The 18,131-nt window shown below is 34.8% G+C and overlaps 1 protein-coding gene across 1 annotated transcript in view; it reads right to left on the reverse strand.

Annotated features, from left to right (window-relative positions):
* LOC139982770 (angiopoietin-1 receptor-like) overlaps positions 1–18,131 on the reverse strand; it is a 47,654-nt gene that overhangs the window by 9,674 nt on the left and 19,849 nt on the right. The window contains exons 2-10 of the mRNA XM_071995857.1: positions 16,177–16,281; positions 13,463–13,780; positions 12,355–12,621; positions 10,244–10,378; positions 8,922–9,071; positions 5,470–5,607; positions 3,408–3,551; positions 2,009–2,302; positions 117–431 (exon numbers count right to left, since the gene is read on the reverse strand). Of these exons, the coding sequence (XP_071851958.1) occupies positions 117–431; positions 2,009–2,302; positions 3,408–3,551; positions 5,470–5,607; positions 8,922–9,071; positions 10,244–10,378; positions 12,355–12,621; positions 13,463–13,780; positions 16,177–16,252 (1,837 nt within the window). The 5' untranslated portion in view covers positions 16,253–16,281. The remainder of the gene's footprint in view (positions 1–116; positions 432–2,008; positions 2,303–3,407; positions 3,552–5,469; positions 5,608–8,921; positions 9,072–10,243; positions 10,379–12,354; positions 12,622–13,462; positions 13,781–16,176; positions 16,282–18,131) is intronic.

Here is an 18,131-nt window from a genome sequence, read left to right on the forward strand (position 1 = left end):
AATGATATTCTGGCAAGATATGGGGTCAATAAACATCTTCTTGACCGTAAAAACAATTGACATGGCAGATAAAATTATTAAAACTCATTGTGATTTAATATGTTGATGCAAAATACCTCCGCAAGTGGTAGTAGCATTCAGCGCTGGACTCTTTGGACCTTCTCCCTTCTCTCCTTCTCTTACTGCTGCTACACAGAATGAGTATCTTTCCTCTGATGTGAGGGCCGTAAAGGTGAAATTCAGGGTCTTGATAGATGTAGACGTATCCTGGATAGACCAGTTCAGTCCTGATGCCAGCTTGTAGTAAGGCGTATACCCGATCACAGGAGAGTCCCCATATTCATTTTCTTCATCCCAGGCTGACCAGCTGATGGTGACTGTTGAATCAGTTATTAAATCTGCTTTTGGAGTAGATTGCAGTACAGGGAGATCTAGAAGCCCAAATGGGAAAGAAGAGTTACAGATTATCTATTTGAAGAAATCATTGTTGACTATATATTGTGCTACGTCAGACGTGAGCATGGTTTATCGCTATATACATTGAACACTATAATACTATTAAAGATTGAGTAATTGTCATCATGTTTACAGGTGGTTATGGAGTACATTATTGAAGTCAACTGTATTGTATAGGCCTAGTCGACATCTTGCGATAAGACAGTTTATGTACATATCATCTAAATACTGCCTTAGGTAATATTGTTGCTAGCTTTAGGGATAGTCTGTAATTAAATTAAATTTATATAAAGCAGTTTTACAATAAAGCGTTATTAATGGCTATTCATAGTTTGCAATCAGCTGTTGTGTTTACTTATGAGATATTGTTGACATACTATGACATGAGATCATGTGAATGTGCTTGGAACACTTGATACAAAAAATATAGTTCAAGAAACATTGCCTTTGGAGATATCGTATTTCAATTGTTTGATCCTTACACAAGTTGACTTTTCTAACATCCATCTATACCAAAACAATATGACATTTATACTCACCAAACTACTTGAATTAACTTACATCATTATAAGGTCCAACAGCATTGATGCTGAAAATTATTTTGCCTTACATAGTTTTCAGATTGAAAGTTAAGTAAAATAAAGAAGAAAACATTTAAGCTCAGCTACACTAATGGTAAAGACTATTACTAGTGACGTTAAGTAGTAACTAGAACTTCAATTTATACACCAATATGAACAGAGTAATTAGAAATGAAATTTCTAAATGTAACTAAAATAAATAAAGCAAGTGTTGTAGCATGAGAGTACGTGTTACCTTACTTACTTTCAAACTGTCTTCTTTAGAATTAGAGGAATTGTCATATTATGGTTAGCGTATATTAAGCTTAGGATTTTTGAGGCTTAATTAAAAAGTATTTTTTGTACGATTGCGAACTGTGGGCAGGATCTTGATCGCAAAATTGACACTTTTCAAAGGAGACTACTTCGTAATATTTTCAACTTTAGATGGACCAATAACAATTGGTAATCAAACGATGAGCTCTACAATGAAACCAACCAGACACATTGGTCATCCATAGTCGCACATAGAAGATTGAGATTTTTCGGTCATGTAGCAAGACGCTCCAGAAAAGGTTGCTTTAAGAGAAGCATTGAGACATACTGCTAAACCAGTAGGAAGGCCCGTGACTTGCTTGGAAAATTAAAGTCGCAATATAAGGACGTTAACATTAACAATTTCTAGGAAGCAATAAACCTTGCACAAGATCGTGATACGTGGCGGTGGTTAATCACTGAGCATGTCGGATAGACGAGACTCAACTTACTACTACTACTACTACTACTACTACTACTATATTAAAACCATCATCTTTTGGATCATCTTTCTATAGTGTTTGTTAGTTTACTGTTACAAAGTTACAAACTGTGTGCTGAAGATTGTTTCAAAGATGCAGAAAGTTGCCTCCTTCCTGCTTAATACTTAGCAATTCGAAAGAGACCACGGTTGAACCCTGAAGTGCAAATGTAACATATGCAATTATGCTACTCACCAAATACATCTATAGTTATGTTATATACTGCATATCTGTTGCCATCTTTCCTCAGCTGACAGTAAAGTGTCTGTCCATCTGTGACATTATCTACCATGAATGTAGCAGTCCTTGTTGTTATATTACCAAAAACCTCTTCAGGAGAAATACCATTGTCATCTAAATTCTCATGATGTCTTGACAGAACAATATTTAATTGATTAATGTCTGAACTACTTGGACCCTTTTCAGCTGTACAGGTCACAGGAACTGTTACACCAGGATTCTTACGAGTATAGGCGGCATCTATTAGACCTTAAATGAGGACAGAATGAGAAACACTCATAGTATAGGCGGCATCTATGAGACCTTAAATGAGGAAAGATTGAGAATGACTCATAGCAGTCTTTATAAAACATCAGATTATACTGTGCTAAGACCACCAAATTTTATCAGTATTAACAGTGCAATGCCAAGAAAATACTTTGCTGAAAATGGACTGATATTGAAACGATAATATGTTGATGATACAGAAATGAAACTGAGATGATATTGTGATGAGAATGTACTGATATTGTGTAGTGCAATGTTTCGAGCATCAAATAACGAATTTATAACATTAAATATTGATTAACTAGACAGAATAATAAAAAATAAAAACCTTAAGCATATTGCACCACCCTACCCCCCCCCCCCCGCCACTTTTCTGAAAGTTTTCAAGGAGCCCACCTTTGGTAATATATTCAGAGACAAATTATTTGTTTGCTTGACTCAACCCTGGATTGTCATAAACTATATGACATAAAGCAGTATGAAAAAGCAAAGAAACAAAACTAAAATGTAATTTGTTACAAACCGTAAATTGACCCAATTTCCATTTCTAGTATCACTCGCATGCAAAGTAAGTTGCTTATTAATGCAGAGAAATACACATAGAACAATTTAAACATTAATGCATGTTCCTGTAATTAAAATTCTATATGTTACTGGTAATAGTGATTTATCATATATCCATTGATGTAGGCAGTCTCAAAGATACTAACTGATCTACATCTAACAGAATTAGAAATATTTAATTGAATCAGCTACTGCGAATAATTTATAGGTTCAAGTGATAAAAGCATTTCTTAAAACCCAGTTCTCTGCTGTAAGAAGGAAACATTGCGCACATTTCCCAATTTAAATGAAACAGTCTGTGTTTCGGTCTCATTTATTGCGGGTAAGCTTTATCATAACAATAATCACACTCAAACAAGAACTTTAGAAGGCACATACTCCTCACACCACCTACAGCAATGAATCATGTTAATATGTCAATTTTACTTCATGACTATTAATTTTCCAAAGCTTTCTTTAATTGTCATTTGATATTAACCACTGGTACAATCCCCTGATGCAATCATGACAGAATGTTTTTTACCTGTCTGACATAAGTTGGGTGAAAATAGTTCCACCCATTCAGGATTGCAACCTCCAGAGCAACTTCCTGTTACTTGGTTACAGTAACTTTCTGAACAATGACAATCATTTTCACAGTCTTCTCCAAAGTGTGGCCCTAGGCATTCTGTAAATCAAAATGTTCTACATCTTTACTGTTAGATATTGTAATATCTTTGTATATGATGGCTAGATGTAATAACAATGATACAAAAGGGAAATCTATTCTATACTCAATTGCTAACTGATTAGGATTAATCATCTCCTTCTTTTCTCAAGTTAATATAAAATTATCGCCAGGTAACAAGTTTAACTACAAATTAAAGATACAGACGGCATTCTGATGACTTAAAGTGGCATTTTAGCTCTGACCAAGCCTCCTGTGGATTCACAATTTAACCCTACAGCTTAAAGAAGACTACTATAAATTGCATGGAAATTGATTTGATCACTGTGTCACTTGAAGGGAAATAAACACATTTCCATGCTTTCACTATTCTTCTTAAGTACAATATGCCACACCCTGGTTGTTTCCATAATTTTAATTTCTAAGAAAAATATTGAGAGCTAAAAGGAATTGTTTTGAGAACAACGTTATTATTTTATGTTGAATTTCCATCTGAAGTATATTTATACATACAATTTCCAGTCCAGACTCAAGCCATATCTTTACAATTCACTTGTCCCATGTGAACTTCATAGCATGGAGCACAATTATGGTGTGGATATTCTCCAGTTATCTTATCGCAAGTATTATTCCCTATGCAGTGACATTGTTCATTGCAAGTAGATCCATAATACAGGAATTAAAATATATCATTTAAAAATGCATTTGAAGTTGAAGAATTGTTTCACTGTTATTGTTAGTTGTGTAAATCATCATGGAGAACAAACAATCTTTACAACATGCATCTCTATATAAACCCTCATATGTATATAGGTTATACATACTGTATATACAAATAATCATTTCCTTTATAGCCCATTCATATTAAATATGCTTTGGTCCTTGTGTAAACTTGTTATGCTAAGCGTTTTTTTTTTTACATTATTATTTTTTTTTCTTCATCTTCCTCATAATATTCTTCTTTATTTTGGCCTTCAATTATGGTGCTCTCTCACAAGCGATCAGATTAAAACCTATAGAAACAAATGATGGAACATGGAAAGTACAACCTTGACAACAGCTTTATATGTTCCATCATACGTAGTATCGTCAAATAAAGTTAGTTGGAACAACATGAGTCCTTGAGATAAAAGGAAATGCACCACCTCCCCCACCCCTCACCGGACAATCTAACTAATGAATGGTGAAGCAACCATGTTTGATTTCCATAAGAGAGAAATTAAGGTTTAATGATGTGATGGCAATAATCTTTCCTCTGAGAAAACTGGTCAAAAGTTATAAACCCTCCAGAATTGGTTGCATTCATGTTTGTGTTACCTGAATTGTACAAAAAGGGTAATATGTTTTTTTTTTATAAAATGAAAAGATGACAGTTGACAACTTTCAAGAACAATGTAATAAATATTCATGCAGCCTGACTAGTCTTATCTGCCGTTCAAATATGTACTTTTAATGTCATGCAATTTTAGCGATATGTCATGTCCAAGTCTAAGAGTAACAGAAAACTGACAGTGGCAAAAGAAGTCTAAATGTTGATGTTGGTCACTATATTTTTCCTTTCACCATACAGGGAGGAAGGAGGGGCTTTAACCGTTTTATTTTTAACAACACAGTACTTTTTATAAGGTTCAGGATTTAAGATATTTGATCAGATACTTACTCCCTGCACGTTTCATACAAACTGATTCTCCTGTATATTATCACACTGAAGAGATTGGTCATTGACAGCTCTGTAGAAAGCTGTTCCATGGGATCCTGCAACACATCCTCATTGTACAAAGGATTTACCTGTTTTGCTATGTAAATGAAGCTGCAACTTACCGCGGTTGAGTAGGTCTGATATCAGAGCAAGTATTGTTTTACTAATGATGTATCAAATGTTATGTTGGATCAATATCCATCAAGTAACACTACTAACCCTGACAATTAGTCCCTGTCCATCCACTACTACAGCCTGCTGGTGATCCTGTGCAGACTCCTGTATACCTGTCACACTGACCAGACTGACAGTGACATGTCTGTAGGCAGCTGGCTCCATAGGTTCCTGAATCACATGCTGATGGCAAAGTAAATAACTTGCTTAGATAAATTAAGTTGAAACTGATGGGAATTTGTTAACTCTATTAACTACTTTCATGTCACAGTTCAAAGCACTTTTACTAACAATTCCCTACATAGCAGAGAAAACCACTCACATGCATCCTTCCAACTTCCAGTCTATATTCCCCTTGTGAGCTCTTGTATCTCTCAAAGTATCTGCCTGCAAACCTAGCTTGTATTGAAGAGGGTGAATGTTAGGTAGCTGTTACAGCCTACGCTAAACTCCAACTGAACTGCTTTTTGTCAAATTATGACCTCACTACCTTTTTGCTTAAGTTAATATTCATTAATTATTGTCATAACATCAACGGGTCATAGACAAAACCTCCGAATGTGCGAGGGACGGAATGTGACACACATTTGAACAAGTGTTAACTAAACTGTCACAAACAAGATACATACATTGATACAATAAAATGATGCATGTACACCAAAATGAAGAGATCAAAAGATGTAAAAAAAAATGTTGCATGTTGCAATTGCAATAGAAACGTGTTTTCAATGTTGTTATAGATGGAGATAAATCCACTAACTTCTTGAATCTTTGCATATTAACTACAAATAGAAATTGCACAACATCTCAGGGTTACATCCTATGAGATGAGGAGAAGAGGCGGAGGTGGCTAGTGGTAGGTGAGCTGCTGCCCCTTCATTTTGTTAATATTCATCATTGGGTAACCCTTAATGGTGTGAATACTCGTGCACAAAGAAAAGTCTCATGCCGGTTATCTGACATAGTTTCGAATGAGGTTCAACAGAAGTGTTACACACCACCATCGATCCCAGAAAATACACACACAGCTTGCTACCGTTGGTAATTAGACACTAGTGTACAGTCAACACCTACAGCTACGGTCAATTCTCACAACATAGGGTACATAGTAGCGTGGACATCTCAGGTCTAGATAAAAGATAACAAGGTATCACTTTTTCATTACTGTCTCCATTTTGTAGCAACAAGAAGAAAACGTAATTTGCAAGCAACGGAAAGTTAACTTTTGCAGAGCGCGACACGCGGTTTGGGGCGAGTCTTCAATGCCTTTAATCTGTCCCTTAAAAAGTCCCATCTGACCAATTGGAATATCAAACACGCTACAGCTCAGTTAACATGATTGAACCAAATCATTCAATGGCAAAACAAAGTAGACGGTTCCTCTACCATATTTGGGGAAATTCTGATCTTAGTTTAGACACAGCTTAATGAAATCTCCAACAATGCAAGCGGCTACCTTAGTAGGCTATGCAAAATAGATAATAATATTGTACTTTGTAACAAAGGAAAATCCTGTTGACAAAATGAGAAGGGAGTACAGAATAAGGATTATACAATATGTTGCATTTTAGTCTATTTGCAGCTACTTTATATATATTTTGAAAACTGCCTATCTGGAGTAAAGTTAAAAAGTTGACATTTTGGAGATATTACAAAATCTGTTTTTTTAGGGGTATATTTTAACTGCATGGCCACATGGTTACCTATTAACAGAAGAAATATGAAATGTGACATGTTCAATCTGACATTAATGATCCAATCATTGGTGCATATCATTCCTCTGGAAAAAGTTGTACCAAGTCTTCCTTAACTTATATCTCTCAAATTCAGAGAACAAAATCACACAAACAAATTTTTGTAACGTATTTAAAGCAAATGGGAGTTTTGGGCCAATCATCAGGTCGTCATATGTAAGAATACGCATATAGTTTGGCGCTAAATTTTGGGTGATGTTATTACAGGTTAGAATGTCATTATTCTCATGTAATTATTCTGATCCAAATAAGAGGGGAACTGCTGGAAACGTTTGCAGATAGGTCACAAAGCTCACACCATACTTTACACTGTGTGAACATTCAATATACAGAATCTTTACTTAACATACACCTTATGGAGATCGAGTTGCATCTTTTTAATTGTGCATTCATAAGAAACCGGCCTGGATCTTCCTTTGGTCAACGTTTTATATCTCAGTTCTCCCCATAGGGCCCGTGTTTTGACCTTCTGATGGAGGGATCATTTTTCATCATTAGTGAATTCATTTAGCCCTCGTTGATCTTGGTAATACCACTATTGCTAGAAAATACCGAGTTGTTGGTTTGAAGTACTGTATTACCAAGTGTCTCAAAAGTTTGAAAAGTATTTCTTGAAGTGAAAATTTGAAGTTTAGATGAATTCAGCTTCAAAACTGAGATAGTTGTTGCTGGTTTGACATGATATTCTAAATGTTTGGCAAAGAATAAACCAACAAAATAGTTCTTTGTAGCTCATCGCATTGGTAATTATAAGTAGTATCCAAATGGGGAAGAATGACAATGAAACCTTTATCAGTGATATATGTGCAACAGCTCCTGGGGATGTACCATCTGGACTATTTTAGCTAACACAGAGCTAAAAGCATATGCGACTACATTATGTGTATAATGGGACCATTCGGTCAAGTTTCAGCAGAAGTCTGGGGTGGTGACCTGACAATCCCTTGCTAAAATGACATATGAACCTGGTGTTTGAAATTTCGTCCCTAGTACCAAAATTCCATCCCTTGCCCCTAAATTCAATTCCTGGAAAAATGTAACACACTGACCACCCCTTAAGTTTTTTCTCATTCTCTAATGTTAGTTTTAGTTTTAGGGGTATAGTTTGGTGATACTTTGGGGAGTTCAACATATATAACCGTTATTTTTCCATCTAAAAGCTAAACTCTTGTGTTATAAAATGCACAGGACGGAAGTTTGACCTAATTGTTTACATATTTGATTTCAATTTTATTAAACAATTTCAGAACTTTCATTGTATTCTTACTGTATGCCTTTAAAATGAACATGAATATATAAAAATGGACGATAATCAATCTATCTAATTTAAATCAGACTATATGTGTGTAGTTTTACATTGTAGCCCAATGAGTAGTAGGGTTGTAGTAATAGTTATTCATTGTACAAAGTCATTCAAAAGAAGATCACTTTGCTCAATTTCACTTACTGAATTGCATGAATAGATAGGGACGAGTATGTAGAATTTTCCAAAACATCACTACCACCTCTACACCCAGCCCCAACCCACACCATCACTCTTTTACCTTATATTGGATTATGTCAATTTCCAAAATCCCATAAATGGATCTTTTGGCTGAATCTGACAAAGCCAGTATCCGACCAGAATTTAAATATCCAGAACCCATACATCCCTAATTAGTACTATAAGTTAGGAATGATAAAATCTTTGAAAAAACATAATGGAGTAGGAACAGATGTTGAAATATTAAAGTAATGCTCTACCGGTAAGACAGTCCAACCCCTTCCATCCTGTGTTACAGCTACATCCATATGGATGGGCTAGGCAAAAGAGGTATTTACTGCATTTTTCAGGATCGTCAATTCTGGAACATTTCTTCTCACACGTGTCTCCATATCTGTTACCTCCACAACCTAACAGGAAAATATAGATTATTTAAATGCCGCCCTAATCACGTGAAAAGCATCTTCGACCCAGTATTGATTCCAAACGGGCATGCAAGTTCATTAATTACCAGTCAACACAGAAACCGTATATTTTTAGTCAGGGGCAGAACACTACATTGCTTAAAAGCATAAGAACAGAAACAACAAGGGCAAAGGTTTATTGTCATAAGTATTTGATGTCTCAACTGTATTCAACAATTTCATATACTGAGGCTCGTAAAATTGACATCGGTGATATCAACAAGTTAGGGATTTAAAAATAACGAAATAGGGTGCATACACCCTTTCATGTATTTCACTGACAATATCCATATATGATGATCCAGACAACCCTTATATGCCTTATCACAAATAAGTTGGCTATTAATGACTAAACCCAATTGATTTTCTATAAAAATTACAATTCAAGGAAACTTGATTGAGTCATGCTGATTTTCCTGACACTTACCTCAGAATCATTAACAGCCTCCGGTAAAACCAAGGGTTGATATTGAGATATTGCAATAGTGAGATAAATTTACAAACATGATTGATCTTGAAATGATACCCATAATAAGATTCTGTGTACTGCATATAGGATTTGCATAAACCATTCTTGATACTCTAGGTATATAACAACGACCTGAAAATATCCTGTAATTATTATTCCTATACAGGTATATAATCTGGATGGGGGGGGGGGCAATTTACTAGATTAAACACAAACAGCATGCAGTAGCTCAAAAGGCTATATTTGTTTCAGATAGTTATTTTAAGGGAAGCTTCTCAAATCACACAATTCATGTTTCCAATGGTATACACTAGGGTTTTTAAATTTCTGAACACATTGGTGTACAAATAAGGCCTTAAAAATAACCTTTAATCTGTTGATATGGTAGGTAATGGTTTGAAATCACCAACAGCATACCTGTACATGCAAGATACAAGGTATAAAGCTTTTCAAACAGTAGACTTGAAAAATTGCTTGGTTCTCTTTAGCAACATCTTTTTTTTATGAAATGTGAAGTAGATTACCAGTGAGCTTAAATAAATGGTATTTATATTTATGATTCGAAAGTCACATTATGCAGAAGCCATCTCTGTCGTGAAGATATACAGATATATATTTCCCATCAGTAAGAAATGGAGAAAGTAGTTACCCAATTCACAATTTGTTCTTTTGAATCCAGGGGCACAAATGCATTTTCCACTGTTTTCATCACAAATGCCTCCGTTATAGCAGTGATCACATATACCATCACAAGCATTTAGGCCCCATCGATGAGCTGGACAAGCTGGTGTTATGAAAAGATCATGCAAAGATGAAAGTTATGAGTATAAATGCATCATAATAGTAGGTTATGTTACCATAGTAACATTTAAATGAACTGAACCTTCATCACTCATCAAATTCAAGTTTCGTTACTGATAAACTTAACCAAGAACTTTAACAAATGCACTTCACATTTGGATTACAATGTACTATGGTATATTTCCCTATATTAATTTTACTGTACAGCTAATATTTTTTTTCTTTCAGATGATCTCTGATCTAGTCTCAATGTGCCAGGCTGATACAGGTGTGGTATCTAACATACCACAGTGAAACATTCGGAAAAACACAATCGAAAATGCATGCGCTTATCTCTTTTTTAAAAAACGGTTGCGCCTTCACATTTTCATCATATCCTCTTTTGTAAAGGAGAACTAAACCCTGGGATTTTCCAGTGACCACATAGTATAGACTATTTAATATTATTACACCCTCTGTGAAATAACTAGTCGAAACTACCTTTCCCCGAGTTTCCACGAATTTTCTAATTATTGTTTCGCACCTACTGTGTTGGCGGCAATTATGTAACGAAGGCGCATGAAGAATAACGTCGGCGAACCACACCGTAAGTTAAACAATTCCCCTCTCTGCATATGAACGGTACACATGCTCTCGGAGTTTTTTTGGAACTTGGTGCAAATGCCGGAGTTCCAAGTATTGGTTGTGTGGGGAGGAAGGAGCAGGGAATTTAAAACGATACTAAGTTATTCCTAACGGGAAAAGGTTTCCACAGAACAGAAGCACCAGGCTTTCCCCTCCGTCGCAGAACTGTTACTAGTGTTGGCAGTACTAGAATCATAGTAATTGCCAGTTTCTGCCACAGATGTAATATGTTTAGCAAGGCCTAGGTCTCGTTGTCTCAGCTCCTTTACTGTGTATTCAGGCTCGATTTGATTGCAGTCAAGTCCAAATGCATCCATTTTCTCTTTTTTTCAAATCTTTCCGAGCCCGGAAAGCGTTTGGGGAAGAATAATTTGACCACACATTGCCTTAGTTATCGTGAACGGCGCATAAAGGAAATGTTTGGCTTAGATGGATTCAATGTAATAATGCATATGTGGCTCGCTAACGTCACGAATCGGGCAGGAATTGTCGGAATTCAAACAAAATGGCAAATGCCTTGGATGACAATCAAATCGAATTTTAAGGTTGAAAGAAATGTTTTCAAGCATTCGTGTTGCTTCTGTCGAAAAGATCGTACTCCAAAACAGTATTCTCTATGCAGAAAGGCAAGGTTTTACTTCTCCTTTAAGTAATGCACAAGTTTCTCAAGCACGCTGTCCTTGCTCTCAAACTTGTTTTGAAATTTAAAAACTCGAGAAAATCGCTTCTTGTTAGATTGTGATGGTTATTTAGCAGAAAACAACTATATTGAGGAAAGAAAATTGATTTAGAAATACTATAGATGAAAAAAAAGATCTATGTGATATTCATAAAGAAATGTAACTTATACCAATTAGTCCATATAAATCAGAAGTGATTTCTGTAACTGCAGCTTTCACCTGTCACATATTTATCGAGTGTACCAATTCAACTTTGGTGAAGGATCTTCGTTTAAACATCATTCAAAATCGGAGGTAAAGTAATCCATCTTAGATAAAAGAAATTCCCCACAATATTTTAAATTGGTGAATAAAACTTGCAATATATTGATATTTTCAGATACCTTATTTTAATTAAAATTAGTCTGCTAATAGAATCATTCTTCAGGTTCACTCGAGCATTGATAATTTTGCATACTCTACCCCAAGTACTGCCATTTGGGATTCATCCTTGAGCGCACCTACTTTTCAGCCTTTTATGGTTTGACAGTGTGTGTAATTAGTTTTCAATATGCGTTTCTATGCTATGCTTTCTTAGAATAGCGATGAAGTGAGGATAAACACTGTGAGTAAACATTCCAAAAGTATCAAGTAACTAGGATACACCATTACAAACCTCTAACTATCAACAGTTTTAGACCTTGCTTTGCTCCACTCCTCTCTCCGATGATGTGACACTCATAGACACCAGCATCATCTACCTCAACTTGTCCACTGATTACCCAAGTATCCTGTCCATTAATATCATTGTTTCTTACATTATCCTTCGACCATCTGAAGTCTGCAACATTCTTTGATCCGGTGCTCTTCATACCAATGCTTACACCTGTATCACCAGCATTGACCGTTACTGAGACCAACTCATCACTGGGTACAATATCAGCTGAAATTAAGGATGTTGTAACAAACCATGATTTATATTGGCTAGTGTAAAATCTATATGTATTAAATACTAGATCGAACATTAAACAAACTGTTGACGAAAATACCATTAAGAATAAGTTTGATTATCAGTAGTAATTATATTACAATTCATCATTAATGACTCAATAATATTAAATCTACAGTAGAAATATTCAGTAAAACTTTGTATATTATGATACAAAATGAACTGGATATATATGCTAGCATTTGTCTCACCTGGATATTAACAATTTGACTCCACAAAGGAATCTAATGTCAAGCATGGAATCTTATTAAAGGGTCCAACATAATGCTGATGTCATAGTCCTGCAAATGTGTGCGTAGGAGCATGAAGCTTTTAAAAATGTATTTGGATTTGTCTAGCAAACGTCGTATTCGTACATACTGAAGTTGACATTTACACATTAATTATCCTCAGTCACATTACTGCATTGCAATTAAAGACATGTTGTAGGGACAGTGCGACAATCTTCCAGATTATAATTAACAATACCAATGCCTGCTCTTACTTACACTATGCTAAATACAATATTTATTTGATGTTAATGCTTCAACCACTTTTGCCCCCAGCTAGAACATTGTTCGCCAATATCATGTTCTTGTCAGGAAATACATTTGTAAATATGCATATGCAATATACATGACACTTGTAATGTGATAAGCTCATACTTATTCTAAACACGCTGCTTCAGTAATCTAGTCCAAATATAATTATCATCCCACTTGTGATAATACAATATTAGTATTATCTTATTATATAATGTATGACAGGCCTATAACTTCAGCTGTGAGTAACTTACCATCTGATCTAATAAATATCCCTGAGATCGATGTAGTGATCCTTCCATCTAACGCAGCTTCACATCCAAACACCCCAAAGGCATCATTATTCCCATTATTGTTCAATGTTACCCTCCAATGCTTATGAGCATCATTCCAGAATGAAGCTGGTGGATCTACATTTTCATTAGCATCATCCCTTGTCCAAACAGCCCTGAAAGACCCTACTTGGGCAGTCGCTGCAATATTATCGGATTCGCTAAGATGACACTGATAGTGTGTGTTACTATTTTCAGACTCAAATGGATGTACACCAAGGAAAGTCATCTTAACTGGTTGTATTGAGAGATAACATGAAAAACTGTCATTGAAAGGAAATAATACATTAAGCTTCTTGAAAGAAAAAAAAAAGATCTAGGCGCTCTTTTACAGTATATCATCCTCTCTAATACATTGATACAAATGCATTACAACAGACAATCAAATGTACTAGAATATTTCTCAGCTTTGTTGGAAATTATTGAAAATAAACGAAAAATATATCAGGGACACAGAGAGAAAGACATATATCAGGAAATATAATGGCATCAACACAGCTTTGCTCTGATTCCAACCATAATGAAAGAAAAAGGGAACGAGAAGAAAAGATGGTTAACATTTATTGCAATACCGCATCAGGAAACCAGCCTAACTTACAAAACACTAAGCAAATCGGAGTAGTGATGCCTTGCCTCATTTTAAATTCGAAAACCTTTAATAGTAACTCTGCATACAAGAGTTTAAAATGTTAAACTTTCCTCAAATCAATTTATTTGCGAGGTTCAGATTGTAATAGTTAGACTTACATATCAACTAACATGTTCATTCATGATGTACTTTAGACGTTTGTGTATTCCAAGGTTTTCAGACTTCCAATAATCTCAAATGACATTTGACCTTACAAGAAGCAAAAATATTCTGGTACTCGCTAATGTGGTACTAAATATCAAATATTAAAGTAATTCAATAGCTCCAGCCTTTATCAACTTTACAAGGTTTCACAGAGTTGAATCTCGTGTGACATCAAATAACCTTTGATATTCTCCATGCTCAGCAAGTTCATAGTACTCACTAAGGTGGCTTAACTTACCAAGTATAAAACTCATTTATACTTGACTTTTGCAGTTATTTGCTTAACAAGGTGTTCGGACACTGCCCTTTGTTTACCGAAAATGGTGTTTTAACCGTACTAATGAGACCTTTGTCATTCATTGCCACCTCTGTACTCTGCACCAAGGTTGATCTAAGTGCCGTTTTTGAAATTCATGCAGGCTTCGATGACTCTTGCAGCTCATGTATTTTCAAGGTTTACAAAATTACGACCTCTGTTGACCACAAATAAACTTTGACCCGTACCAATTTCAATAAAGTTCTCTCTCTCCACCTCTCTCTCTCTCCACCTCCCCCCCCCCCTCTCTCTCCCTCTCTCTCCACCTCTCTCTCTCTCTCTCTCTATATATATATATATATATATATATGTATATATATATGTATATATATATATATATATATATATATATATATATATATATATGTATGTATATATGTATGTATATATATACATATACATATATATATATACATATATATATATACATATATATATATATATATATATAAATATATATATATATATATATATATATATACATATATATACACATATATATATATATATATAGCTTTTCTTTGCTTTTCTTTCTTATCTTACCAAAAGGGAAGAAAGAATACGTAGCATTGTCGGTACCAGTTAATACCAAGTCTCGAAGCTTTACCAATATGACTGTAACCTTGATTTAGACAGGCATTTTAAGTTAGCATTCTGTTGTAGTCTGTACAAAGCATAAACTTGTATAAATGTTGAAGACAATGGCCATGATTTAAATGTAATAGTGTATACATTGCATGTTAAAGATAAGGGAAATATGATCAACATTTATCAAAGTTATTCCACTAAGCATACATAAGACAAAACTAATTTAAATCATAAAATAAGTATTTTTATGATTACCTCTATAGATTGTTCAAAGTCCAAAAATACTTATAAAGGTGAACAATGTACAACGCATGATAGTTGAATGGTGAGCGTCTCTTGTAAATGCACAGTAAATGTACAGTAGAAAAACAGTACAGTGAGCTATCTGTCCCATGAAGATATAAAAACTGTGAAACAGGATGTTGAATTTCCAGGTTATTGTGTACATCCCACCGTTATTGTATGATCTCATGGATTGCATTTCTGTAAAACATCACAACTTACAGAAGGATACTGATGAAAGTTGTACCTTTTCTTTCCTGCTTAGAGCACATTCATGAGATCATAGCTACCATAGAAAGAGGAAATGGGAAGGGGAATTGGATAAATAGTCCTGAGTTTTCTTTACGAATAAGAGGGGAATTGGGTTGTAAATTAAATAACTTACATACTGCAACATGATTTTTGCATAAACAAAACATGCAACAACAAAACATTACCCAATGCGCAAACATTACATCAGAGCAATCACATCAATATCAATTTAGCTTATTGAAAAGTCCTGAAAGGATCCAAATAATCTGCAGTAAGCTTAACGTTTTGATACTGCAAAGGTAGATCTTATTGTTTTTACTCTTAAGTGCATTAAGTATATATTACGACTAACTTTATAACATATCAAAATTTTGGGGTTTTGCGGGGCAAAAAGTACAACATTACCATTTTGTCCATAACTTAGGAGTGTTTGCCACAGCAGAAAGGTAATCACAGCAATGACCTGGACTTTGTTAGTCATCTTTTCTTCATACGATACAATTGCTAAACCTGAGAGGTAAAATTAATAGATATTATATATTATAGGCAATCATAAATCTCATTAAAACTATGTTGTGTACATGTGACTATCTATAGATGTTATCAACACTAAACAAAACATTTCTGATGAATTGTATCAACTGCTAGTTATTATTTATCTTAAATTATTTCTTAAATTACTATTTGACTTCAGACATTTGAAAAACAGAGGGTGAAAATCAAAGAATTGTAGAAAATATTATTTCGATGTAAAACACAATTGACACTTAAAAGTAACAACATTTACAAGTGTAAGCTTCAAGTTTACAGGTTCACTATTGAAACTGGTTAATCAGTTTCTTATGGCGGACATGAAATGAAATCACTGTGAGAACAATTCTTTATAGACATATGAGGTGAATTGACATAAATATTTACATTTCATTTAGTCGTATTAGAGCTGTAATACTAAAAGTCAAATTTGAAACTCAAATCTGGATGAGTGTGCATATATGAGCATACTATACATATTGTATCCCAATTTCTCATGAAAAGAATACGAATGTTTCACATGTGAACATTCATAAACTGCGCCGAACAACTTATATCAAGCAATTCGGCCAACACTGTCCAGGCCTATCCAAAGTTTGAAAATCACCTCCGGCCGGTGACTGAACCACACACATTAGGCAGATTACTCACCTCTGCAAGAAGCCAGTCACTTTCATATAAACAATGGTTCAAAAAGCTTTCAGTACAATGGGTATGCACGTTAATGGCCTTCTGCTATCTTTCCCGGCACGTCTTCGTGTAAATTTTACAACAAGTTAGTGCATTTCATTTGCAAAGTTTTTTTGTGTTGTGTGTGAATCGGCAGTGTACGGTAAAGTAGAAAGGACACCATTTCACTGACAACAAACATTGTATCACGATACAAAATTACCACATAATTGAGATAAACTGACGGTACAAAACGGTAATTTTTTTAAAACGGTTTTCATAAAAGTGGAAGGGCACGTCCGTTCCCCCCATGCGCTCCTAGTTTCTCCACCTCTGTCTGTTACTGCTTTAGTGTTGTTTTAACTACTATGCTATGAGAATTTTTTGAGGAAGGCCTAGATAAGTTCATTAGCTTTGGCGTATCGGGTATTTTTTATCATTACCTCAAGCCATACCTTTCACGGTTACTACAATATTATGCTCACAAAATATTACAACACACGACCATATTTCTAGGCTCTCGACCACGACAATGTATGCAAAGCTTAATGATGTCCTTACATTCCACAGTGCAACGTCACTGTATAGGAAGTTTCATAGAACAGCCATTGAGTAATTAGAGTATATATACATGTAAATATTGCCCTGTTTGGAAATACTTTCCAGGTAATGTAGGTAGCCATAAAGTACTGTCAACAGAACATAAAAGCCTATTTCTTGTCAAATGTTGTTAACTTAAATTACAAGAAAAGCCAAGGATTTGTGTTTATGGTTGCCGGTGGTTGTCGTTAAATCACAGAAAAAGATAAGTTTCATCCGCTTCCCAAATAACCATATGATAAAACGAGCAGAAAACGTCTCCAGTATTTTGAAAGAGTTTTGTAAAACTGGTAAAACACATCTCGATGATTCTGGTATCCCTTTGTCCGTGATCGTTACATTTTCGCGAAAGTGACATTGATAAACGATATCTATGAAAGCCTTCTGGGTCGGCTTATTTAAAAAATCACAAATAATGCACGAATTTGCTAATGAATTGTTAATTAAAGGTCGTTAACTGCAAGAAATATATTTAAATAAACAAAATCGGTGTACACAATAAACATACATATATGTATAACCTTATAGATTATAGTTTCATTGCTGTTTGTATTAATTTT

The sequence above is a fragment of the Apostichopus japonicus genome, chromosome 16 (assembly GCF_037975245.1).
Source record: "Apostichopus japonicus isolate 1M-3 chromosome 16, ASM3797524v1, whole genome shotgun sequence".
NCBI lineage: Eukaryota > Metazoa > Echinodermata > Holothuroidea > Aspidochirotida > Stichopodidae > Apostichopus > Apostichopus japonicus.